The 27,631-nt window shown below is 36.7% G+C and overlaps 1 protein-coding gene across 5 annotated transcripts in view; it reads left to right on the plus strand.

The window, feature by feature from the left end:
• The window catches only part of LOC139150975 (DNA (cytosine-5)-methyltransferase 3A-like), a 130,098-nt gene that overhangs the window by 55,074 nt on the left and 47,393 nt on the right, over positions 1-27,631 (plus strand). For all 5 annotated transcript variants that reach the window (XM_070723468.1, XM_070723488.1, XM_070723478.1 and 2 more), the window contains 5 exons: positions 3,048-3,246; positions 7,486-7,593; positions 7,889-7,957; positions 19,057-19,136; positions 19,367-19,414. In XM_070723468.1, coding sequence (XP_070579569.1) covers positions 3,048-3,246; positions 7,486-7,593; positions 7,889-7,957; positions 19,057-19,136; positions 19,367-19,414 — 504 coding nt within the window. The remainder of the gene's footprint in view (positions 1-3,047; positions 3,247-7,485; positions 7,594-7,888; positions 7,958-19,056; positions 19,137-19,366; positions 19,415-27,631) is intronic.

Consider the following 27,631-nt stretch of genomic DNA (forward strand, 5'->3'; position numbering starts at 1 on the left):
TACTGGCATGTTTTTGTGAACTGTTTTGTGGTCAAATTTTATTTTCTCATGATCAAAAACGGAACGTGTACAAGCTTATATGCACCCACCATGGTCATTCAGCAGCCACAGTACAGTATAGGCAGTTCATTATATCATGGAGGTAGTAGAGAAGGAGTCACAACTGAGATAATTACGTTTATTACTATTGTGCACCATTGGTTTAATCCCTTTATGTCCATTGTTTAACACCCCTTTCCCGCCATGTGCGTTGCCGACGGTACCTTCGCAACCGAACCGAGTGAAATTAACCTGGGTTTGCTAATGCGACTCAGTTTCTCCACAGTGTCATAACGCCTGCGCAAAGACTGTATTTGCGTAGCTTGGGTCAAGTGCGTCATGATAGTGTAAGAAACGACACGTTACGTCCACGAAAGTGAAGTTACAAGGAATTTAAGTTTTTCATTCTCAAAATCTGGGTAATTTTAACGTCGTTTTTTATATACTTTACATTCGATCGCAGGAACCTTTCCTTGTTAGAATGAAAGTACTGATCACGAACTTTTCAATCATGTACTGAGTATGGTGCAGCGGACTGCAGCACTGCCGTGAGCGTGGGTTAAACTTGTAGCGTTTCCCGGGTGTTTATGACGCGACGCCAGCGACGCCATAGGCGACGCTGCGACGCTTTGTTTCAATGCATCGTACGTGTTGTTTTTATATCGCGACCATTCATTAAAGTCATGGACGTAGCAGTTAAAAGCTATGCTTTCTTATTTAACCTTATCATTAATGCCAGTACAACATGATAAAACACGGCAAGAACCTAGAACTGGATTTGGGAAAAAGTTGGCGTGTTAACAATGCTGCTCTACGAGTACGATGTATGGCATTTTTTTTGTAATCGCAAGCTATCATCAACTCAGTCTCCGCGCCTTTGCAGATACAAAAGCTCCCTTCCTCAATTATCTGTTCCTCGACCTCTTTAACATCGTGTACATCAAAATCAGTGGAACGACTCGAACTTCCCGACGCGACGCTTGGACACGTGACGCCATGTTTGAAGATCTGTCAACTGCCGAGGGACGGCCGAAACACCCGAACGACCCCGAACGAACTTAATCTTGTTTCCTAAATCCGAGAAAACGCGTTCGCAAGTCCCGTTGGTGCTAATGGAGTAGTTAGTAAGGCAAACAGCGGCAAAACACATGGTCCCTTTGATCTCCGCCTAGTTGTGACTCCTTCTCTACTACCTCCATGATTATGTCAATATGATGCAGGTGGTGTTGTTGTACGTCAGGCATCGGTAAGGGTACGTGGGTATTGAATGAAAACTACGTATTTGAAACATGGTATCTCAATCTCTCAACTATTTTAACTTGTACACAAACACCGTTGCTTCAAAATTGTTGCATCAGGTAATTGACTATGGCGGTGTTTACCACACTGACAAAAACTTCGGCCGTGTTCAAACATACACACAAACGTGCCGATACATGGGGCATTGTTTGTACTTTTGTTACTATCAATGACAAAATGCACAATGGTAGTAGTGTTTTTTATTGGGTATTTTTGGGTATTTTTTCTGTAAGAAAGACACCTGTCAATCATTAGCACAAGTCAATGAGGCGACGCAAGCCAGCTGGTGTGAATTTCAGCATGCATTGTTTCATGATGGGCTCAGAGAAGGGGTGCGGCTTCTATAATGGTACAATTCAAAAACCCAAAATGGGCAAACAATGAGCCAAGACAATGTTTCAAAGTCAGGGTGCGGCTTCAATTAGAGGTGCGGCTTCAATTGGGAATTTTACGGTAGGTGTGTTTGGTACCTCACTGCATTGTATTGCGCCTCATGGCCTCACTTGATATGGATGTATGGTATTATCTGCAGATGGATCACGTGCCTCTAAAAACACTCAGCGTGTAAGCATTTTCATAACATTTTTTTATCACAACTTGCTGAAGGCCAATTGTGATATTGTGGTTACCTTGACCTGTGTTGGACAGTAAAAATTTTCCGTAAACGATAAAAAATCAAAAACCGCTGAATAGATTGCGTTGATATTTGGTATGAATATTCATATAAAAATGTCCTAAGGTGTCTGAGTGGTGCATAAAATGGCAACTGATATAAAAGGTAGGGACAAGAAGATCTCCCTGAAACTATTCCATTTAAAAAAGTCAGATCCTAAACCTTCCGCCGAAGCAAGAGAGAAGGGAGATTAAAATGCATTCAGGACTGTTTGTAATCACTATTACAGTACCCAATAAACTTAAGCTTTTTATATGTCAAGAAAGCTTTTTATATGTCAAGAAATACTGACTCAAATTTGATGAAACTTTTTACAGATGTTCATATACCAGAGCTGTAACTGATTGCAAAGACATTTAGCAGGGTCATGTCAATTAATAGATAATTTGCATGTTTGATAAATCTTTGTAATTAAGGTGCTGTGTCAAGGAATTCCAACTCAAATTTGATGAAACGTGATACAGATGTTGACATACCAGAGCTGTAACAGCGTGCAAAGATATTTTACAAGATTATGTTAATTAATAGCTAATTTGCATACTTTTGTAGTTAGGGTGCTATGTCAAGAAATACCAACTCAAATTTGATAAAACATGGTACAGATGTTGATACCCTAGAGCTATAACAGTGTGCAAACACAATAAGCAGGATCATGTCAATTAATCGCCAATTTGCATATTCATTGAATTTTCATAATTCCGATTATATGTCAAGAAATACTGGCTCAAACTTGATGAAACGTGGTATATATGTTGATGTATTAAAGTATTGTAACTGTGTGCAAAGACATTTAGCAGGATCATGTCATTTATTTGCTAATTTGTATGTCAATGCATAAAAGGCAAGAATTTATTTATAGTTTTTTGGAAACTTTAAAATGTAACATTTTGCATCCAATATTTCACTAGCCAAACCACCCAAGACATAGGAGAGACTGTTATCACAGGCCATTGCTCCCATTTACATCTCAGTCAAAGTGATTGTTACACATCATAAACACATGATTTATCAAAGATCCATTGCTTTGTTTATGAAGATTGCTTCGAATAGAGCCAACAGAGCCATTAAGAATGCTGAGGACCTTGGTTTTCAAGAGGAGAATGACAAGGTCAGCAGTGATATTGATGATTCTTGTACCATACAGACTTATAAGATGAAAGAGTGCAAGAAATTGATTCAATGGGCAAAAGATAACTTCCCTCCAGGAGGTCCGAAATCTTTGGAACCCTCCACAGGTGAGAAATGTGCAGATTTTAATTTTGTTCTATAAATAATAATAAAATAGTTCTTAATTATCAGCGCATTATGCTCTAAGCCTATTTATGCACTTTTCAAAACCTAAAAAGAAACGTACAATAAAACATTAACAAAAAAGTTCAGTATGAATAAAATAATTAACCCTTTTAAAATCGGTAAAAAAGAAAGTTTTAAGCAGAGTTTTAAAAAGATCTGATACAGCGGATCTAATTTTTAAAAGGAACAGAGTTCTGTAATAGGAATTATTTTGGACCTGCAATATGGCATTAAACTGGTTTAATAATCATTTCCATTCAAGGTAATATATTACCAGGTCCATGAGACAATTGTGATTTACAAATTTATGTAGGACCATCCTGAACCACTGATAGTTAGTGGTGTTACCAGGTGTCCGGAATGGGTAAGCGTACCCTGCTAGCATGCTACACCCGTCAGGATTGGTCCCAAAAATGTCTAAATATTGTATGAAAAGATACAGGATATGAATCACTGTAATAAGTTGGGAGTGTAGTAGGTAGTGATACTGACATCGCATTTTGAATATGTTGCACTTTTTGTTTGGTCAAATTTTAGCTCCCATATATGCATATGTATGTATGCAAATGAGAGGTATTCTTGTAAGGCGGAAAAATGTTGTCTGTATGTATGTATGTATGTATGTCCGTCCACATCAAAAACTCCTAAACCGTAGCACCTACTGTCTTAGTATTTGGTGTACAGGTGCACCTAGGGGTGGAGATGTGAATTTGTTCAAATGCAAATGAGGGGAAAAAAAGGAAAATTCTGCAGTAAGCATTGGTCAGGTTTGGTTGAAACTTTGTATGCAGATTTTTTTAGGTATTCTAAATTATGTGTGCAAAAATTGGGATGAAATTTGCATGTTTGTATTTTTAGGGTATTTTTTTCCTTTTTTAGTCAAAAAAATCTTGTTCTCTGAAATCGCTCGTCTGATTGCTATGAAACTTAATATTCATGTTCCTCAGGATGACCTCAGTCATGCTTGTACAAATTGTATTGATATTGTCATATTTGTAATTTTGGGGCAATTTTCCCAATTTTTGATAAAAAAAATTTTATCCAAAAACTACTGATTTGATAGCTTTGATATTTGGTATACAGGTATCTAAGATTAATCTCAATATAATATATTGAAGGTATGTTGAAACTGGCAATTTTATCTTTATTTTTGGGGCAATTTTTGCCTTTTTTGGTCAAAAAATTTTTCTCCTAAAACTTCTGATCTGGTAGCTTTGATATCTAGTGTACAGATTCCTAGGGTTTATGTTAATTAGATATATTTTAAATTAGGATGAAATCTGCAATTTTGTATTTTGGGAGGCAATTTTTTTCATTTTTGGTCAAAAAATTTGTTTCTCAAAATTTACCAGTCTGATTGCTTTGATATTTAGTAAACCGGTTCTTAGGGTTTTTGTTAATAAGATATATTGAAATTAAGTTGAAATCCGGAATTTTGAATTTTTGGGGCAACTTTGCAAAACTGTCAGTTTTACTGGGATATCTTTCATTTTGTATTTTAAAGATTTTTTTGGGTAATTTTATACCTACTGGAACTAAGAGTATATAATGTGGTGATTTAGTAAGCATTTGATATGGTAAACTGTATTTGGTGTTGAAATGCAGTAAAAAAATCCTGGCAGATTTTGAAAAAATTCCAAACAAATGCCAATAAAAAATTCAGCCAGAGAAGGTTTGACAAAAAGAAAAGGTGGGAGAGTGGGGAAAAAAGAATGTACAATGGATCGGATAAAAAAGATAATGTACTTCATCGATCTTCCAGACACCATCCCTTATCAAATGGTCCACCCTGATGTATTTTTGTGCGCAATTAACAATGCAGTGTATTTTAGTTTAAGATGTCAAGTTAGGTAAGGATTCGAAAGGAATAGTCAGGTTCACCACAGTTTAACTTTATCTCTTGTGTCATCATCCTTGTGTAATTGGTTAAGTTTGTAAGTTGTTCCAGATGTGGATGCACCAGCTGTTCTGGAAGAAAACAATGTTTACTTTTCCATGTAGGGTTTCTGAGTTGATGATTATATGTTGAAATTTCTCCATGTATCTGGTGTATGGGCAAAGTGTAAACATTGGTTGCATGTTATGTATTTTAGTTTATGTCAAATATTGTAAATGAAAGAATCAAGAACAGTTTGCTGTGTGCTTGTAAAAGATAACACATTTGTCAATACATAAACTGCTTTGCAGATTGATTATCTTAAAGATTATCACAGAAGTAGAAAAGGAAAAGAAACTAATCAAATTGCTGTAACATATTCGCTCTCAGTGCCTGTATAGGTCTATACTTAACTATTTTATCATTACTTTCAGCTGTTTGTTATATCGTTGCTACTTTCCATGGGCCAAGGCACACTTGGGGTCAATGTCATCACTCTGTGCCAGTCTGTGTATGTCAGTCTGTCTGTATATGTATGTCCATGTTTCATACAATTGTTGACTTGTTTTGAAAACTATATGGGAGCGAACAGTGATGTTGTCACTATTTTTTTCAAATTCTCATTCATTTTTGTTGGGTTTTTTTTTTACATTTATTATTATATTTATTCATTTTTTTTATTATCAATTTGTCTGTTTGTTTATGTATTTTGGTTTTTGTTGGTTTTTTTATTTATTTGTCATTCATTTAGTTCTTATTTGTTTGTGTATATGTTATTTTGGTTTTATTCAGTCGTTTTTGTTTGTTTTTTGGGTTGTTCAGCTCCCCTGTCAGTGACGCAGAGCTTACCAAATAGACTGATTTTCCGTTGTCATCCATCGTCATCATAATCCGTGAACAATTGCGTTCTCCTCTGAAACTCAAGCCTGATTGCTTCAAAATTTGATGTGCAGTTCACTTGAGGTGATCTCACTTAAGTTTGTTCAAATCATAGTGAAATTTGGATATTTATGTTTTTGGGGCATTTTTTGCTGTTTTTAATAAAAAAATCTTCTCTGAAACCACACGTCCAATTGCTGTGAAATGTGACATGCAGTTTACTTAGGGTGACTTCAGTTAGATTTGTTCAAATTGTTTTGAAATTTGCTGATTTGTATTTTTAAGGCAATTTTTTACCATCTTTGGTCAAAAAATGTGTTTCTCAGAAAGTACTGGTCTGATAGCTTTTGAATTTGGTTTACAGATTCCTACAGATGAACTAAATGTGATATATTGATATTACAATGAAATCTACAATTTTGTATTTTGGGGCAATATTTGCCATTTTTGGTTAAAAAATTTGATTCTCAAACTATTCTTCTGATAGCTTTGGTTGACATATTCGTGGGGATAATTTTAAATGTGATATTTTCAAAATTTGATAAATTCAGTTTTGTATTTTTGTAGCTCTTTTTTGTCTGGCCACTGAAATGAACTATCAAAGATTTTAACCTTCTTCATCAACACATGTCAAAAATAGTTATTCTCTTCATAACACAGCTGAGCTATATCAGTCACTAGGTGGCTTGTTTATTTTTTTTGTTTATTTATCCTGGTTTCCCTGTGATTTACCTCTGTTTGAAGTTGAAAATCTCTGATCATGATTGAAAGAGGGTAAACAAATCAAATCTTCCTTGCGACCAACGGTGTTCACTTTTTTAATCTTCAAAATGTCCAGGAAGTAAAGTTGCTTGTGTATTCATCACCACTTTTGTATCAACACACATTGTCTGTCCACAAACTGAATTCACCTTCTGCCAGTGTCACTGTCTGTAGCTTTACATGTATGCACTACATAATTTTACTGGTGATAAAGTAAACAAAAAATATATACAGATAAAAAGTGTTTGAAAAGAAGCATATTCGACTCAAAGATATGGTGAATGCTGACATCCTGAGAGCTATTTGCATGTGAAAAATGTAAATGATACAGACTGCAAACTCTGGCATTTTGTACCTGCTTATACTGATCATTTCAAAGATAACGATTAAATATGCCATGAAGAACATCCAGTTTCTGATTCTTTAAAGATTTAGTGGACAACTAGAGCATAACTTTAGGGACCGATACCTTAGCTTTAATAACCATTTGCAGCTTTGTTTCGTAAAGACTTTACACACCTGTCAGTTTCTTAACCACACAACCACTTAAGCACTGAAGTATGCTTTCACCAGTGGACATCAACCCTATAATGTGCAATATGGTCACGTGTTTCTGTGTAGCAGTGTTTTACATGTTACTTGAATCAATTCACTGGTTTTACAGAAGAAAGATTGCCATTGCATTATCCTGGCACGTCAGAAAGTTCAGATGATGAAGATGATGAAGATGATTATGATGTAAACAAAAAGCAACAGGTCTATATCAAAACTGGTAAGAATGCCTCATTTATCTTGAACAAATTTTCTCAGAAATTTTAACAATTTTGTAACAACTTTGTTGCTAGTTGTTATTGATTATTTATTACCTGAAGTGTGAAAGATACCATGAAAGGTCAAAGGTCAGCTCTTAAGATGATGTTGATTGAATTACTCTTCCAAGGTTATGTCATTACGTACCCGATCCATACAATGAATATCTGTATCACAGGGAGTAACGAAGGGAATGGTGATGTGGTGAGCAATTCTAACACAGTTTAGACTGACAGTTTTGATCATCCAATTTACAGTGAGAAAAAGGGAAATAAATAGAACAGCAGTTGTAAAAGAAATCAGTGAAGGAAAGAAGCAGTTGAAAGGTGAGAGACCATATATACTATGACAATATGTTTTGACTGGCAGACTTGTAAATAAATTTGAAGTTAACACCTAGGTTTTGAACTCAAATGAGAAAAGGGCAATGCATGCGCACCACACTGTTGAACACCTCAAATGGCTTTTCCACAGATGGGTTGCATGGAAGTATCATGTGGTGGACAGTAACATTCAGGGGACAGGGCACAAGCAGTAGCTTAGAGCCACAGTGTCAACCCCTAGATCCTTGAATGTGGACTTCGAGAGACAACTTCTTCGCAATAAAAGGAAGGGGCATGAGGCTAATGTCTTATTCATGCGTTAACCGAAACTTTACACTTGCTGGATACACGTAACATGGTTTACACAAAGACTTCTTGCATCTTCAAGATTGCTGATTTGATCAAACAGTCTTAACCCAACATGCAAAGGGAGTGCTAAAATAGCAAGGTGGACAAAAACTGTTTTGGCTGCAGCGGGACTCGATATGAACATATTCAAAGCTCACAGTGTTAGAGCTGCAAGTGCTAGTGCTGCAGCAGATTCATTGTCAGTCACCAATATCCTGAAATCAGTTGGGCCAGGGAACAGACTTTTGCAAAATTTTACAAGAGACCAGTTTTCACCCCAAATCTTGGGAAACAAATACTGGATTACTTCATGATATAATACTGCATACTTGTCTTGGAAATGCAGAGTTGTTGGTTGGTTGTTTGTTTCTGTTTACCATGATTGAGGCTCATGGATACAACTCTGAACATCTCGTGTGACCTGAGCTACGTAGTGATAGCAATACAGAAAAATTAAACAAGACTTTAATATACCTTAAGTCGAAGTTTGATCGTAATTCTGTTAACCCTAAGTGGAAATGTTGAATCTCTTACATGTATATTCTGAGGTTATACCCTGCCTATGTATTTGGAAGTTTGTATCCATTCCGCCGGATGAAAACTGAATGCTGGGTAGTAGGTGCTGCACAATCTCATGTGACCTCTTGAGCTACTACGTGATAGCTTAATCAACAGAATTACAATTAAACTTCGGCTTAAGGTCAGTCTTGTTTAATTTTTCATTAAAAGGTATGTTTGTCATGATGTACATCATAAAAAAGTGTTGCAGCTACAGTGATGTAATGCATAAGATATTAATAATAATAATTCTATAAAAAAATATTGAGTATGACATACGTTTTTAGCTCACATTTGGTATACCAATGTGAGGTTATCGTATAAGCTGAATCAGTTCATTTGCATGCCATTTGCATGTCTGTATGTATGTATGTATGTATGTATGAATGTCCGTCCACGTCAAAAACAGCTAAACCGCAGCACCTATTGTCTTAGTATTTGGTGTACAGGTGCACCTAGGGGTGGAGATGTGAATTTGTTCAAATGAACATGTCAGTGCCAAAAATATGCAAATGAGGGGAAAAAAGGAAAAACCCTGCAAATTGCTAAAACTCTGTAACCGTTGTTCAGATTGGGTTGAAACTTGGTGTGCAGGTTCCTTTAGGAATTCTTAAGTAGGTGTTTAAAATTTGGGATGAAATTTGCATGTTTCTATTTTTTGGATAATTTTTTCCGTTTTTAGTCAAAAAATGTTTTTCTCTGAAACCACTCATCTGATTGCTTTGAAAGTTGGTACACATATTCCTCAGGATGACCTCAGTCAAGTGTATACAAATTGAATTGAAATTTTGTAATTTTGGGGCAATTTTCCAAATTTTTGGTCAAAAATTTTTTTATTGAAAAATTACTAATCTGATACCTTTGATATTTGGTAAACAGGTTCCTAAGGTTGATCAAAATCAGTTTAATGAATATCTTGAAGATATCTTGAATTGTATTTTTGCTGAATTTTATTTTATTTTTCTCATTTTAAGTAAAATTTCTTCTCTAAAACCGCTAGCCCAATTGCTTTCAAATTTGGATTGGATGTTTGCAAGGGTGTTACCCTTCTAATTGTTGAAATTACGACAAAATTGGAAATATTGCTGTTTTGGGGCAATTTTTGTCATTTTTGGTCAAAAAATCGTAAAAAATATATTCTTTTTAAAGCCCCTGGACAGACAGCTTTTATATTTGGTGTACAGATGTCCAGAGATGACAATAGTTAGATATGTGGAAATTGTCCTGAAATATACAAATTTGTATTTTAAGAATTTTGTCATTTTTGCAAATTTTGGTCAAGAAAACTTGTTCTCAAAATTACTTGTCTGATAGCTTTGTAATTTGGTACAAAAGTTGCGAGGGATGTTATTAGATAAATTTTCTGCTCAAAGTGTTGGGAAACCCCCAAATTTGTATATTTTAGGTAATTTTCTCAGTTTATGACCTTAAATGACCTACACCAACCCAGGATATGTTGTGAGACAGTTTTGAAGGCTGTGAACATAATTTTGTCTTATTTGGTATCAGTTTGTAGGAAATTTTGATCCACAAAACAAAGCTGAGGTGAATTTTTTCATTGCGGACCAATTTTTGCAACTTTTCTATGTAAGACATACAAGAACTGATGAGAAATTTGGATCCAGGATAATTCCAGATGTTGTAATCCCCCCCACAGTGGAAGGCATTTCACTATCTGTAACTGATTTAAGTGCTGTTTACATTCAAATGATAGCACTCATAGTATTAATTAAAACATCCCCAAAGTTGTAAATACATTTCCTGCCAGCTGGTCTTATGTAAACATGGTCAACCAAGGGGTGGAACATTTGATATTCCGGAGGGGGTAGGGGATAGAAGATTGATGAGGTAGCGCTACTTTTTACCAGATCCCTTGTACATTTTTTCCCACTCTTTATTTTTTCATTTTGTCAAGCTTCTCTGGCTAATTTTTTTGTTGACATTTGCTTATGTATGTAGGATCTGCTTGTCCTATTGCTATAGACATGCATGTTCCTAAAGATGACCTCCAGAACCTAAGTTGCAGACCTTATTTGCTTTTGTCATTCGTGTTTTTCTGGTTTAAATATTTCTTGAATTTACCAATTCAAACCGAATGTGAGCACACTGTCCTTGATGGTATTTTTTGTAAACAAGAAAGTTGCAGGTGCAGTTCTGACAATTCCCTCCCTTTAACAGTCACTCATGTGGCATCACACTTTACAGTCATCTATGTGAGAGGTAAAAAATCGATAGTCTGTGTCCCCAATCTGCACTAGAGCATTTCAATCTGTGTTTCCTTTTTGCACTCTCGATCTGCACCCCTATTCGGCACTCCAAAACCATATGTGCATTTAAACGGCCCTACTCTAGCACAAGAACATTTTATATGGCATAATTTGATTTGCTGAGGTGACATGGGATCTCAACATGACACTAAATATCAGCGTATTTTGGACTGCGTTTTTGCTCAGGCGGGAATTAGTATTATAATATGCTTAGCTGGAATCCAGCAATCTGATTGGCTGGAGCCGGGGTTTATCCTCAACAAGAAGACCTGCGCGCCGCGTAACATTTTTGCGCTCGCGCAAATTTCGAACGCCAACTTGAGAGCTCAACACGCCATAATGTCGAACAAGTCTATGGCTTCAGATTGATTTTGATCGTTAAATTTTAGTCTAGTGCAGCTTGACGAACCAACAAATGAAGAGTTTCTGTAAGTAGCGGAGGCTATGTAACAACAACGTAATTTTTTAAAGTTTTTTGAACGTTTTTTTTGAAGTAAAATTCTTCAAGTTTCATGTCTAATCGCGATATCGATGCGTTGCGTAACCGTATTTTATGAATTCATCCGTGCACGCGCGCGTGTTCTGAAACATTCTTTTTTAGAGTTAGTATGAGGCTGGGCGCTCCTGAACTCTCGTTCCAACTTCGGCCCTAAATAACGACATTGTCCACTTGTTTTTAACTTTAGCATATTATAATTAGGTTATAAACGGTAAGCGAGGGTATTTGGTTGCGGATATAAGACCTCTGGGGTGAAAATTAGCATATTTGGGTGAAATAATCACCTCGCTTCGTTTGGTGATTATTTCCCGCCAAATATGCTAATTTTCACCCCAGAGGTCTTATATCCGCAACCAAATACCCTCGCTTACCGTTTATAACCTCTAATTAAGTTGGATCAGTTCTGTGCCAGCTGACCAGCATATCATGCAGCATCATGGATGGGGAACTCATCCATGATAGCACCTACTGGCAGATATAACTATATGATCTCTCAAAATTCTGAACTTCCTTGACTACAAATGTGGTGGAAACGGCACAACCATGATATAGATAACCACTGTTTGAAACATCAGTCCACAGTCTATCTCGGCCACTACACAACCATTGTCCTAAAGTTCACTGATATGGATGTAATACAAACCTCATGGATGAAATTCATATTTAAGAAAATGAAATAAAAAGCACAATGATGTTGACAAGTTGTAGAATCAGGAGATAATGCCCTGAAATAGGTGTGTTTATTTACCTACAGTCTACTCGGCAAGTATTTTTACTTATGAACACATACATGATGTGAGTTACCATGTCATCATCATAACAACTTACTGCCACACAGTGAACACTTGTTGAAATGCAAAGATTTGTATTTTATACAGTTTGAAGCATTGGCATTAGATGAGCTAGACATATTGTCTAAATAAAGGTGTTGCCAACACTGTCGGATGCAATTAACAGCTAAGCTGCAACATGAGTCGATCATAAACGAATCAACTCTGCAAAAGTTGAAACATTGTCTAGCAGACGGTCATATGTAGTCTAAACAACAACACCACATATGTCCAAGCACCGTCCTTAGTCTTATCACTTGCTTTCAGGTGTAGTTGTTAGTCCCCACGGACATCGTCCGGGGGGACTTATAGGTTTGGTCATGTCCGTGCGTGCGTCCGTGCGTGTGTCCATCTGTGCGTCCGTCCGTTCACGCAGATATCTCAGAGACGCCTGCAGCGATTTCATTCAAACTTGGTACAAGGATTACATCATATGTCATACAGATGCACGTCGATTTGTTTCCTCAAACTAAATATTTAACTTTTTTTGAACTTCAGGTCTGCAGTATCAGTCTATCCAGTGCACACATGGTGGGCGGAGATGGGGAGGGGCATGAAATTGAAGGACACATGGTGGGTGGAGATGGGGAGGGGCATGAAATTGAAGGACACATGGTGGGTGGAGATGGGGAGGGGCATGTACTTGAAGGACACATGGTGGGTGGAGATGGGGAGGGGCATGTACTTGAAGGACACACGGTGGGCGGAGATGGGGAGGGGCATGTAATTGAAGGACACATGGTGGGTGGAGATGGGGAGGGGCATGTACTTGAAGGACACATGGTGGGTGGAGATGGGGAGGGGCATGTACTTGAAGGACACATGGTGGGCGGAGATGGGGAGGGGCATGTACTTGAAGGACACATGGTGGGTGGAGATGGGGAGGGGCATGTACTTGAAGGACACATGGTGGGTGGAGATGGGGTGGGGCATGTACTTGAAGGTCACATGGTGGGCGGAGATGGAAAGGGGCATGTAATTGAAGGAAGTAAAACCAGTTCAGTGTTTATAGACAAACATTTTGATAAGCATCTACAGATGACTCTCAGTTGTTTGCCTTGTTTGCAAACTTATAAGCACTTGTTTTATTCATCAAATGGGATATTTGCCTACATTTTGGGACCCTATAATATCAATACTGGTCTGTGAAATTGCTGATATTTAACTGATATTTTTCAGCGATTTCGGGTCTCTAAAATCAATACTAGATGATACAAGCTAGAATTACTTGTCTCTTAAGTTTGGTCTCAGCACACAGCAGTGTTCGCGGTGACTTTTTTCTCCTCGCGTACGGCATACGCATTAGTCTGCTAAAATTGCGTAATGGCTGTATTTGAGTGCGTAATTTCACTTCCGCACTCGATTGATGGAAAAAAACTGACTACAAAATACAATGTGCCGTTCAATAAACCTACACTACATATTCGGATTGTACGATGTAAGATTATTTTAATGAAAACAGTTTAACGAACAACTTGAACAACTGGGCATTGTTTCAAACATGCTGGGACGTAACATCACAGGGTATTTTTGGTATAAACCGGTGCACCATCATCACGGCTCACGGCTTCACTGTGGCGCTGATCCCCTGTTGTTGTATCGGAACAATATGTCGTGGATTCCGACATGGGTTCAACTTCACTGCGCTTCTCCGTGTTCTCCATGTTGGGTTGCCCGGTAGTGTCTTTCGAATGACCCTCTGAATCATTTTTTTCACGGACTCTTAGAGCAAAGTTGAAAGAAAATAGAGTTGTCTGCTTTGACGCCATGCTGCATGCGTGCTTTGATCAAATTTGGGGACAGTGAGATGCGATGAGAGTGCACAGTTGGCATTTAATTTGTTGCAACATTTCTGTCAATCACTCACTTTTCATCAAAAGTTTCAGAAACTATCGCTCGCTTGAAAATTAGCAACGTAATTCATAGGCACAGCAGACATGATAATGTGCCTTTGAACTACGATAACGATTTTTCAGACCACGCCCAGAGAATCCGAAACTTTCCACACAAAATGAGTGATTGACAGAAATGTGTTGCAACAAATTTAATGTCAAGCGGGCACTCTTCTCGTCTGGTTGTCGCCTAAGCTCAGTCGCGGGGAGTGCTTTCGGAAACATTTTACTGTTATCCTTTGCGTATAGAAAACGCAAAACAATGGAAAAAATGCGTAGAGGGTCAATTTCAATGCGTAAATACGCATGATTTTTGCGTAAACGCGAACTCTGACACAGGATCTGTGAAAAACTATTTCGGGATTCAAATTGATACTAGATGATACTAGACTGGTCAAATCGCACTAGTACAATTCTGATATGTATTTGAGATTTTATCAACTTTCCTAAGATCAACTCTAACTTCAATACTAGATGATATTAGACTTGTCAAATTGTAGGTAAAAATTCAATATACTAGTATATCAGAGATAAAGCCACTTACAGAGATTTGGCCAAGCCAGACTTCTGTAGTCCGACTGTAACTTCGATACTAGATGATACTTGTCAAATGGCGTACATTCAGCTACCTTGATGTCATAGACATATTGTCAAATCATCATCACGGAAGTCGTGAAAAGGTTCATTAGGGAAAGACTGCATTAACTAAGCTTGCATGGTACCTGAAACAGAAAAAGAAACTGAAAAGTTTTAATCCCCCAATGTGTTAATGTTCCATTGTTACATTTATCATATCCAGCTGGTGCCATTGTAGTGCCATTGTAGGAAAGGCCGGTCTGTGAAATTGATCCTCTGATAACTAAGTATGGGGAAGTGGGGTATTCCTAAGTTAATGGAGCTTTCCCGTAATGTAGAATCGTCAGGCTCAAATGATTCTCTGAACATGAACAGAAATGCTGAATATCGACAGAGAAATCATGAAAAAAAAAGTTGAAAATAGTGAAGGTAACCCAAACAAGATTTTATATCCTCTTGCACTTCTGTGGGCCATCCTACACACTGCTTCAATCAATGTTGTAAGGTTGCTGCAGCCAGTGCGGGTAGCCAGCCCTGCCACACCCTCTGCTGTGCATTATACTGAGTTAGGGAGCCGTCATTATTTACGGCCTGGGGGGGTCGGAGGAATTGCTTTCGAAACTCCAAAATTTTGAGTAACCCCCCCCTGCCAACCATGACGTGTTTGAGTAACCCCCCCTCTCTGCTACAGAAAATTTGAGTGACCCCCCCTCCCCCCAAAAAAAATTGGGAAAGTTAAATATCTATACAGTAAAATGGATTGCTGCTGCGACAGGCCCTGTACAGACCCTGATTAAACCCTGTGGTATAGGTCTTTGTCGGAAGGAGGTTCCAATTGCTGTGGCAGGGGCTGATGTACAGGTCTGTATCCAGTGCTCTGGTGACATGCAGTTATTCTGTAGGATTTTTTTTCAAGAGGGGGGAAGATGTGGTGCGAAAGCACCACAAGAGAAGAGACCGCATAAGCGGTCACGGGGGAGGTCAGGAAGGGGGTGTCCCCTTCCTGCCATTGGAGCTTTTGAAAAATAGAGATTAAAATGGTGTTATTGGTGGCATTTGGGGAGTATTTTTTTCGTATAAAAAACTCAAAGGAAAAAAACTGAGACAGTATTCCAAAACTTATATTTCAGTTCACAGAATTCAACTATATTTACAGACATACATTTATTCACATTTATTATTTATTATTATTTTCCTGCAATGAAAGATGGGTTTGTTGTTAAGGCATTCAACTGGTTTTAAACTTTATAGCATCAGAATAAGCTTGCTTTACACATTTTCTCCTATCGGTAACCTATACAATGTAGAATATAGAAAGCAGACGTTTCTCATTAATGATCAGGCAAGTATATCAATCTTTAATCAGGAAATACTGAAAAATGTACTCAGTACTAGCCTCTAACATAAGGCTTGCCACGTCGAATAGCTGATCATTCTCGTCTGAAGATCACAATAACGTGAAACACATAGTGTAATGAGATTTTAGTTTCTACTTGAAAACCACCTGTATTATGATTTATATATATATATATATATCTGTTGTAATATTGAAAAAAGTAACTTAACTTCAATAACTTATGGAGCTTTCAGTAATTACAGGGAGAGTTTGGCCTTGGGGAATTTCGCGCACACCACTATTCATGGTGTCTATGATGAAATTATCAATAGTTTTTCCAATACAAAAATAGGTAAATCTTTACATTGTGTACTCTTGATTATTGATATAATTTTCTTGATTATACTAGAGTGGTTGCAAGTCAATGGGTTGTGCAAGAAATTTGATTTTGGAAATTCACTGAAAGTCGATTCAATATGCATTGCGGTCTATGATGAAACTGTGAATGTTTTTTTTGTTAGTACAAAATTAGATTAATCTGTGCATATATGTATGCTTGATTATTGATATTAATTTTCTTGATTAGACTAGAGTGGTCTATGGTTGTGCAACACATTTGATTTTGGAATTTAACTGTAATGTCGATTCACTATGCATTGTGGTCTATGATGAAACTATGATTTTTTTGAGCGGTCTATATATATGTGCATGTATTTTGTTGGTGATTTGCTATTCAGGAAATATCACATGGACAATCAAAGTTTTGGCCATAAAATCAGCTTCTGTCGTAAGTGACCCTCCCCCCAAGATAGATTCATAAAAAGTGACCCTCCCCCTTGAATCGTTTTCTAAAAAGTGACCCTGCCCCCAATTTTTCCGGCCCAGCCCCCTATAATTACTGAAGGCTCCCTTATTTATATTTGTAAAGTTTGTCAAACCTTCTGACTACCGTTATTTAATCAGTCTGAAGATCCTTTTTATCAGCTTCTATAGTTTTTGATATTTTTATTTTGGTGTTATGCGTACTAATTAGACTTGTACACCAACAAGTAAAACTTTCCATTTCAAAATCTGATGGATTCCTTGAGGGCGCCCCTCACGCAGTACAGCTGTATACAGCTGTAGCATGGAAGTATAATACTTCCATGGCCGTAGCAATCGATCTTGCCAGTAAAACTGTCTCCCACCCTCAATCACATTAATATTTGCTCAACTAATCTAGAGACACACACACAGAATGTCTTTCAAATATGAATCACGAAGAAAGATACTTAGAAAATTAATTGCATGAGGCAGTAAGAATAAGTACAGTAGTTAGTATCGCTGCTCAAGTGCAATCACTGGACGCCATATTTGCTCTGGCCCATTCCAAATTCTGGTACAGGTGTCAAAGTCCTCACCGTGTTAGGCCTTTTTTAAATGACATTTTAATTCAACCCTAGATTATCAAAGCTTACAGTATTTGTACGTGCCTCTATCTCCACCTACAAACTAATGTTTATCACTAACAGAATTAAGCATCTCCCTACTGATTAAATACAACTTTCCTTTACTGATATACCTTCAACAAAGTGGTACAACTCAAAACAATGCTTGAATCTCATCAGAATATAAGTACATCAGCCAATCGGAAAACTGGACATAGGCCGATGGGAAAACTGGACATAAGCCAATCGGAAAACTGGACATAAGCCAGTGAAAAACGTCAAGCTAATTACAACATATTTCAAAATAGCCACTCATTCAGTTCAATTTTTAACGTACTATTTCAATTGTTAGCACAGATATATATATATATATATATATATATATATATATATATATATATATATATATATATATATATATATATATATATATATATATATATATATATTATGTGTGTGTGTGTGTGTGTGTGTGTGTGTACACAAATACCGGGTATGAATATACATATCTTTACTATTATTGTTGTATTAATTCGTAACTCCACTAAATGCTTCAATACATGTCAACAAAATTGAGTAGCCCCCCCTCTCTTGTTCTCCACTTTTGAGCAACCCCCCTTGTAGCTTTTGATTTTTTGAGTGACCCCCCTCAGATTCCTCCGACCCCCCCCCCCCCCGGTTATAAATAATGACGGCTCCCTTAGACACTTGTCACAGTCATCATCGACTAGCACAAAGTCTACCATAATAGTAAGAGGAATTAACTTTGCCTTACTAGTCTCCATCATTTCTTAACCTCTTTATATGAGAAAGAAAATTCAACAAATGTATCTACTTCATAGACGCTTTCTCCAGGATCCACGAGTATGTTGCGTTTGATTCAGAAATGCAATCTGTATAGTATATTACTCAATAACGATGCATATTCGTTCAAATTTTATTAAGATATATAATGAAAATACCATATAGTTTTCTAATATTATCAGATAAGAAATTGTGATTCCTACCACATGTAATGAAAATGCCAGCAAACAAAGTAGAAGTGTTGGTATGGTGTACAAGTAATACAAAATATTTCTACATGAAGCCATGTCTTACTATCTGGTGGGCAGCTACATTGCGAAGTTTCGTAAATGTAGCAATTACAAAACTAAAATCAAAACATGAATGAAATCCAGAGCACTGAGATCGAGAATGTAGAATGAAAGTGCAGATTTGGTACGTAGACAATTGATTTATGACATCTCATGTACCTGTTACAGCATACTGTTCACAGGTTGCGTAGATATATGGTACAGTTTACACAGGTATATAAAGTGATGTTTCCCCATTGCCTGCAAGCATGACACTTCTATTTTATTTTTTACAGATGTTTGTCTGGTGTGTGCAGATGATTCTTTGGCAACTGAACATCCACTTTTTGAAGGAGGACTGTGTGAAACTTGCAGGGTAGGTCAAGAGTCAGCGTTTAAAGATTATTAAAAAGTCATTTTTCAAAAATTCGAAACTTACAATGTCAAGCATCTTACAAATAATCATCTCTTTGCAAAATGTGGAACAAAATAGCATGTCATTAAGTCACCTTTGTTCACATTTTTTCATTAAAAAAGAAAGATTGCATTCCAAAGTTTTTAAAACCAAGTTTGAATGAGATAGAAATTGGAAATATCTCATTACAGATCAACTTTCTGGAGTGCGCTTTCTTATATGATGAAGATGGCTATCGGGTAAGTTCCTAAAATTAACTGCCAACTAGTGTAGTATGTGAAATGGCACAATTGAAATGTCAAAAAAACATCAGTGGTATTCATTGTCAATTGTAACAGCCTGTCATTCTTACTATTGTAACTCATCATTTTGATTTCTAGGCAAATTAACTTCAAATTGACTTTCATAGTTTGCTCGTATCATAGACCTATATTCGTCTGTGATTTAGCTCCTAAAAATAACCGATCATTGTGTACATACCAATAGGATCCCAGGGTTATAAATTACCATCAAGTTTGCCTGTATATCTCTTTGTATGTGTTTGTACATGTATGTGCAGAAGCATACAATATTTAAAAACCTGAGAGCATAATTCTGCTAATATATATGTCAGTCATCATTATGATAAAATCCCTTGTGCTTGCATTCAACATTTGAGAATACCATGCCAGCAATGTCATAATGGATTCTCCATCAAGTAAAACTTCTATGCAAGAAACTGAAGTTGCTCAACAAAAATGGATGTGTGAACAGTCATAATATCAAAACTAGAATCATATACTCAGTACACATGACTCACTGAATAAAGAATACGTGTATACAAATTATAGCACAGAGAAAGTGCAGCACAGTTGCCAGCTAGCATTTATCTCAATTAACCAACTCTGCCTATTAGAACTGTTTGCTTAATTGTCACATAAGGAATTATAAATTTCAGTTAATCATATCAGCAATGGACTTGTTCAGCTATCTGAAGTAGTATATTGACATGATATCAAACATTTAAATTTTTAGTCCTGAAAGATGACGGAAATAATAAACATTAATTTCATAAGACTAATTATAAGGGAAATAAATGACAGCAAATCTTCAGCATTTTTGTGCAGGTCGAGACATCAGCTGCTGTTGGAACTTGGTTTACTGGCAGACACAAAGTTGTAGGTATTTTGGCAACAACTGGTGCTGGAGCTGAAGCAGAAGCAATGCATTCACTAATGTACTGTGTCATCAATAACTTAAGGACACAGTGTTAGTCTAATGTACTCAGCTTGATGGTGCTGGCCAACTGAAGCAAATGGCATTACGCAAGAACCTAGGGACAAAATCTTGGACATAGAATTTACAGAGTAATGATTAATACTATGCAACTTTCTGTTACCCAAAAGTTAATATCAGTTTCATTGGTTTGATCATGGTTAGAAGAAGTAAAAGTTGTTAGATTCTTGTCATGTAAATGCCTGATGGTAGAAGTACCCTAAATGTTGTGGTTTTGTCTTTTTGTTGGCTATGCTCTCCTTGCCACATATCCTGCTAAAGATAGTGTCTTACTTACTTGTAGCCATCGGCTGCTGCTTGTACCAGACAATGGTTTCTCACTTACAATTTATCGCAATGTAAAATTCTTTATAGAGGTAGGATGGAGACAGAAGGAGTGGATTATAATTGTTTGTATTTAATACTTGACAACAAGCAGGGTCACCAATTAAGGCTTTGAGTGGATATTTCAGCTGTTAATTGTTCATTATAACCTTTCCAGATGATCTTGTTCTATGTTTTCATCGACCAAATTCCAAATACTCAAAGTTGTTAATGGCCCTCTTCAAGACAACATCACCCTACAGCATCTGCTGACTGTCTTGTCTTCCTTTTGAAACAGTGTTTTAGATTATTCACCCAAGCAAGAAACTGCACTTCCAGGCTGAGTGTACCAATGATGCCTTTCTCATACAGCATATTATCTTCTTTGCCTTTGGAGAGCTCTTCGGCAATGTTTGGATTATTTCCTTTTCCTTGATTTTATATAACTGAAAATGTTTTGCCTTGAGTGTTGCTTGTGAATTTCAAACACAATAACGTGATTCAAGCTACTATGGAATTGCCAGTATCTCACAGAGGCAGCAGTCCATTTCCCTCATGACCTAAACTCTCCAGTTTGTATTTTGTTCTGTCTATTTGCCAAACACCTGCAAAGAAATATGGTCGCCATCAAGTTCATCTGCTGGAATTTCATAGACAGGTCTAGTGTTGTCTGATGGCATGGCTGTCATCCAGTTTTGAAATTCATTGACAACACAATAGTTCTAAGACTTACAGTAATGTGCATTTCTTCTATAATTCATCAACGAGGTGTCGTTTGTTGATTTTCAACAAGTTAAAGCCAATTGTATTCACTCTCCCTCACTTAAAAAAGACATGTTTCTTCATCTAAGTTCTTTAGCCAAGTGAAAGATTTGGATGTATTCGTCCAGTTCTGTATACTTGTCAGCCATAGTGAACAGGCTACTCTCTCCGACTTGATTAGGGACATCTGTACCGGTACACAAACCCTAGTAGTAACCCTACAGTAGATTTCATAATCTCTAGAGCTGTCAGACAACAAAATATGTTGTTGGCTTCTTTTGTTTGCATTACCTGGGAAAAAGGAACAAATGTTGTATTTTGTGTTGAATAGTTTACTTAATATCAGATTCAGAGATAGCTGATTAAACTACACCATATTTTCATGTTCTTCAGTTGAGACTGAGTATATGCAGTTTGTTTCATGTAGTGTTTTCATGATGTCTACAGAAGTTGACGTGCTTTACAAGTGATATTCGTTCCCATTTGCCATATACATATATGGCAACTTGCAGGTTATATGGTTGAAAAAAGTCTGTATGTAATATTTTCTGTATGTATGGATGTCTTTCCATCCGTATCAAAAACTCCCGAACCGCTGCGCGTATGCGTGTTAAGCTGATTTTTGGTGAAGTGATGGTTTAGATGTGCCGTTGCTAAAGTGTACTTGTTAATCTCATAAACATGCAAATAAGGTAGAAAAAGGCAAAAATAGTCAAAAATCAAGAACTCAGGAACTACTCATCATTGTTTATAATTATTTAGTGTTCAGGTACCTTAGGCCACACTCATTTAGCCATACTGATTTGATTTCATTATTGGTTGCTTTCTATTATTAATGATTTTTTTACTGTATGGTCAAATTGCTTTTAAATTTGGTTTGCAGTTTCCTTTTGATGACCAAAATAGGATTCATTGAAATTGGGGTGAAATTTGCATATGAGTATTTTGGGGCAATTTTTCCCATTTTTGGTCAAAAAATTTTGCTTTGAAACTGTGTATGCCATTACTTTCCTGTTGGATGTGCAGGTTCCCAGGAGTGACCTGAAGATGACTCTGTGAACTCCAGACAAATTTACGTATTATCTGTTTTGATACTTTCCCATGCTTTCAAATTTGGTAAACGGATGAAATGTAGTAGGTCATTCATCTAAATTCATGTACTGTCTGTGTGAATGGTTTTGTTGTGAGAAGAGTATGATTTTGCAGTTTCAGGCTGAGGTGTTATTTATATGAATGATGCAATTCTAAAAGCTTTATAAGGAAATTGGTATTTTATTTTAATTGACTTTAACTTACATTGTATGTAACTCATGTACTGTAAAAACCCTATCAATTTGACCTAAAAAATAATTATGATTTTAAATAATTGAGTTATTAAGAAATCAACAAAGCCAAAATAGTTTAAGTGTTGAATTATAAGAGATTTTTTACTTTTTTGATGGTGCGTAAGTGATATGCCTACCATCTTGGATGATTAACCCTTTGCACCCTTGTGTTTTGTGTTTTTTTCGATGCTGAAATTTCACCAAAACGTCACTTCTGTATCCATCAGAGATTGTGTAATCAATTTCTTTGGATGTGTAAATCGATTCTGAAAGTGATAAAAAGATCGAGTGGTGTTGAAAAAATTGTGTATAAAATTAGCATAACGCGAACATGGCAGATAACATGGGTTGCTCAAGTATAAGCCCCTCCCCTAGTTTTAGGGAGGCCAACTGAAATTTTGAAATGTTAAATCTGCATTTTAATTAATGTAGTTTTTTAGATTTCAATGAGAGAAGCTAAACATTTTTTTAATTTTCGAAATTGGATGAACGGTTACAATTTTATAGCTTTTTAAAACATTCACTTTTACTCTTTCTGTAGAAAGACAATACATATAATAACAATGGGAACAATGGGACAAAAATGAAGGAGTTTTAGCTGAAATTTACAGTAAATTTGCTGTAACTTTGTTAATAAAACATCTTTTTGTACTAAATTTGGCATGGAGATAGATTTCAATGGCACACACAAATGTATCCTAAAATTATGCGATTACGATGGTGGCCATATTGGATTTATCCATGGCAACGGATGAACGACACTTAACGAGAAATGACAAATGAAAATATTAAGCTCAAATGGCATAAGTGATATATCAAATTGAAGGTCTTTTTGAGCTGATGACACTTTTGAATAGCTCTACTGCATTAAAACTACCTACAAAAAGTATTTTATCCAAATAAAGGCTTTCAAAACATCACCACTGGGGCCATGTGGAGTTTTGACATTATTTGGTAAAGGCTTCTTCAATTTTATCAGTTTCTGAACAATTTGAAACTTAGAATTTAATTTAAGGATTATTGGTTAAAACTATGTTCCAAAATTATTGATCATCTTTAAAATTCAGGAGTAAATTGGAATGAGAAGTCGATGTTTGGAGGTGCTAAAAATTGCATACTTGTCATGGTAAAGTTATCAGCAACTAAGATGGTCTCATCATACCACCTGTCAGACATGCAAATTTCCTTTGTTACAAACATTTAAAAAAATCAATACCCTTTCTTTTGCCAACACAGATGCAACTTATTCCCTTAGTTTCCTTGAAAATATTGTGTATGGCTGTCAAAAATCTATGTCGACAAAATCACAAAATTGCTATCTCCTCTGCGCAAAAGGGATTGATCTTCTCATTATTCACCGTGAGAAATTAGAGAATTATGATTATCAAAACTATGGTCCCAGAATATTGATATATGGATTGAGCTGTTCTGTGTACAGAAGAAATTTGCTCCAGTTCAATGAGTGATCTCCGTGTGTACGGATCATGGAGAATTGTGGGTAGCCTCACTTACTGTGAAGTGTGGTCAATATCTCCGTCAATAAATACGTGAGCTGTTCAAAATTTCTCATTTTTCTAGCAAAAATTCAAAAGAAATAATGATAAACTGCGTACTAGAGGACGTTTCACTGAGAGTTGGTCGGGTTAGGTCTCGGAAAAATCGCTCTCAATTTTTTGTCTCGGATTTGGTCATATACACTGCCCTATGTTGGTGAAGAACCTTATATCGCGAGAAAGAGCGAGATCTGGGCTTTCAAATGAGTATTCGATGTAAGGGATGTTTTGATTGGCTCACCTTCAAAAATGCGTTTCAAAATCAGCGATGTAAATATTAGGTGCTGCCATGTTTCAGATCGCCGTTCCCGGTACCGTTTTTAGCTCAATTTTGCAGTTTATTCAAAAAGTAAGTAGTTCATATAAAGAAATAAAAAACATATGAGAGAATAGCTGCATTTTTAATTTTTAGCCTCATGTATTTTTTTCCACAATTTTCTTTCCCGTTATCGATGTTTTTCAATTTTGAACATGACTAAGTCACTGGTGATTAAGTGTCAATTCAGAAAGTCCTGGGCGACCTGCTGGCCTCCCTACTAGTTTTATATTGCCGAACCAGGATTTCCTTTATTTGCTTTTTTTTTGTTTTGCAAAATTGAAGGTGCTAGACTAAGGTGCTTCTCAAGGAATTGTAATTGTCGCGGTATATAATTTGAATGGAGACAAGGAGAAAAAATTGCAGACACTAGTTTGAAGGGTGTTGCTAAGGCTTGCCAATGCATAAATTTCAACCGGAAATTATACAGCCTGTTTGCTAAAGAGAGGAAAAACTAATTTTTGGAAAACGCTTTTCACGTGACTATTATGCAAATAATGACTGTGTACTGTGCACAGTCTGATTTCCCTATATCAGGGCTTTCATAAAATATATACTTTACATTACGGGAAAGCTCCATTAACTTAGGAATACTCGACTTCCCTAGAGGATCAATTTCAGTGACCTGCCTTTCCTACAATGGCACTACAATGGCACCAGCTGGATTAGATAAACATAACAAGGGAACATTCACACCTTTGGGATTAAAAGTCTTCTGTTTGTCACCCGAGTTGCTCAGTCAAGGACTCGGGTTTCAGGTACCATGCAAGTTAATGCAGCCTTCCCCTAATGATTAGGGTTTGGGACTTCTATAATGTAGAAAAAAATAAAAATCTGAAAGTGTCTATAAGGTATCTAGCTACCTTAATTAGTTTGTGGAAGCAATAGTCATTTAAGAGTTAAAATGTGCTTAATAGAACGAAAATTCTAGTAAAGGAAATTGACAGTGACAGCTAAATTTTCATTATAAACTGACAGACACGCTGTTTTACTTATGGTGGTGTGATGTTGATGTAGAATGCAATTATGTAGAATGTAATTAACTCTTGTTTATGTTATTGTAAGCAGCAATATCAAGTTGAGCAAGCTCATATTAATAGATTGGTCTGCTATGGGAGGTTATATGCTGTAAAAATATGTGTGTGTGTGTGTGTGTGTGTGTGTGTGTGTGTGTGTGTGTGTGTGTGTGTGTGTGTAATAGTCTTTATGCCTGTATGCATGTCTCTATGGATGTAATATGTATGTAATATGTATGTATGTATGTATGTATTTGTGTATATATTTATGTCCATCCACAGCAAAACTTGAGAGCAGCTGCATGGGTCAAGCTGATTTTTGGTGTAGTGGTGCCATATATGATGTAGATATGCTGTTCTTTAAATGAACATGTCAGCATTGTAAACATTCAAATGAGGTACAAAAAATGTGTCAATGGTCAAAATTCAAGAACTATTAGGAACTGCTCATCTGATCATTGTCATATTTGGTTATAAAGTACCTTTTGAGGCCACACATGTTTAGCCATATTGATTTTATGCTATTATTGGCTGTTTTTTATTTTCAATGTATTTATCTCTATTTTTTTGCCGTTTTGTCAAAATATTATCTAAAACCATTGGTCTCATTGCTTTAAAATCTGGTTTACAGGTTGCTAAGGATGACCAAAATAGGATCCATTGAAATCATGGTGAAATTTGCATATTTGTATTTTTGGGCAACAATTGCAATTTTTGGTCAAAAACTCTTCTTTGAAGCCGTTTATCCCATCACTTTCAAAGTAGGTGCAAAGGTCATTATAAAGTGAAACATTTCATAGTGGACGATCCCATGATGCAATTCGCCTGTTTGAATTGCATCATGACGTGGGACACGTGGTACCCGAGCATAGCCTGCAACCAGCGGCGACTTACAAGCAGGTGTCATAGATGGTATCCCCATGGAGGTATGTAAGACCCCAAAAATTGACAAAGTGAGCGTCAAAGTGCTCAATCGAGTACTTTTGGGAAAATGTTAAACTGAGCGTCAAAGCGAGTGTCAAACTGAGCGTGATGGCACCTCCAACGATAGGATGTGGTATAATTAATTTTGCCATCAGCTGTGAGATCGCGTCCCGCCAGGGCGATGTTATACATTCACTATGGCGGTACCCAATGATCTTCGTGAGTCGTCAATCCCGCCTGATGATTTGGTATGAGTTGACATTCCCTGTTACTGTTGCCCTGTTTCCGGTAGATAATCTTTCCGAACAGATTTCGCTTCATGGCCATGACAATTATCATTTTTATATCTCTGCCTCGCTTACCGCCAGGATTACCGCTGCTCAGAGACTGAATATTCATGAGAAAGTCATTTTACCACGGACTGGAAGTGAAACATTCACACCTCTTCCACTCCTAACGATCGCGGTAATACCGCAGGCACAGCGGTAAATGGCATGAACGGCTACAGTTTGCAGTATTTTTTTTTTTTTTTTTTTTTTTTTTTTGAGAGAGAGAGAGAGAGAGAGAGAGAGAGAGAGAGAGCGTGTACGTCTTGGTCAAATAAACTAGTACGTTGTCACTGTTGCGTATGTTCACTTCCGTCTGTAAAATATTGCAAACTAAATACCTAACAAAAAGGTGCAATTCATGAACACCCCTAACATGTCTTAGGTGTAATCGATGTCAAAAAAATAGTTGACGATTTATCAAATGTAAAGTTCAAGTTAATTACGTCACCCAAATTTTGTTCAATTTGTGCGAGATCGGGAAGTAAAACTCGGGCGGGTCATACATCGGTAGAGCTATTCCATGACAGCAAATATCGACATCGCGTCTGGGGACAATTTGTCGTGTCTATTTTTTATCTATATTTGATAGCAGCATGAATGTCCTTGTACTCAATAAAGAAGGCACTGAAATAACCAGTTAAAATTGGCTAACT

This window comes from Ptychodera flava, chromosome 2 (assembly GCF_041260155.1).
Source record: "Ptychodera flava strain L36383 chromosome 2, AS_Pfla_20210202, whole genome shotgun sequence".
In the NCBI taxonomy this organism is placed as follows: domain Eukaryota; kingdom Metazoa; phylum Hemichordata; class Enteropneusta; family Ptychoderidae; genus Ptychodera; species Ptychodera flava.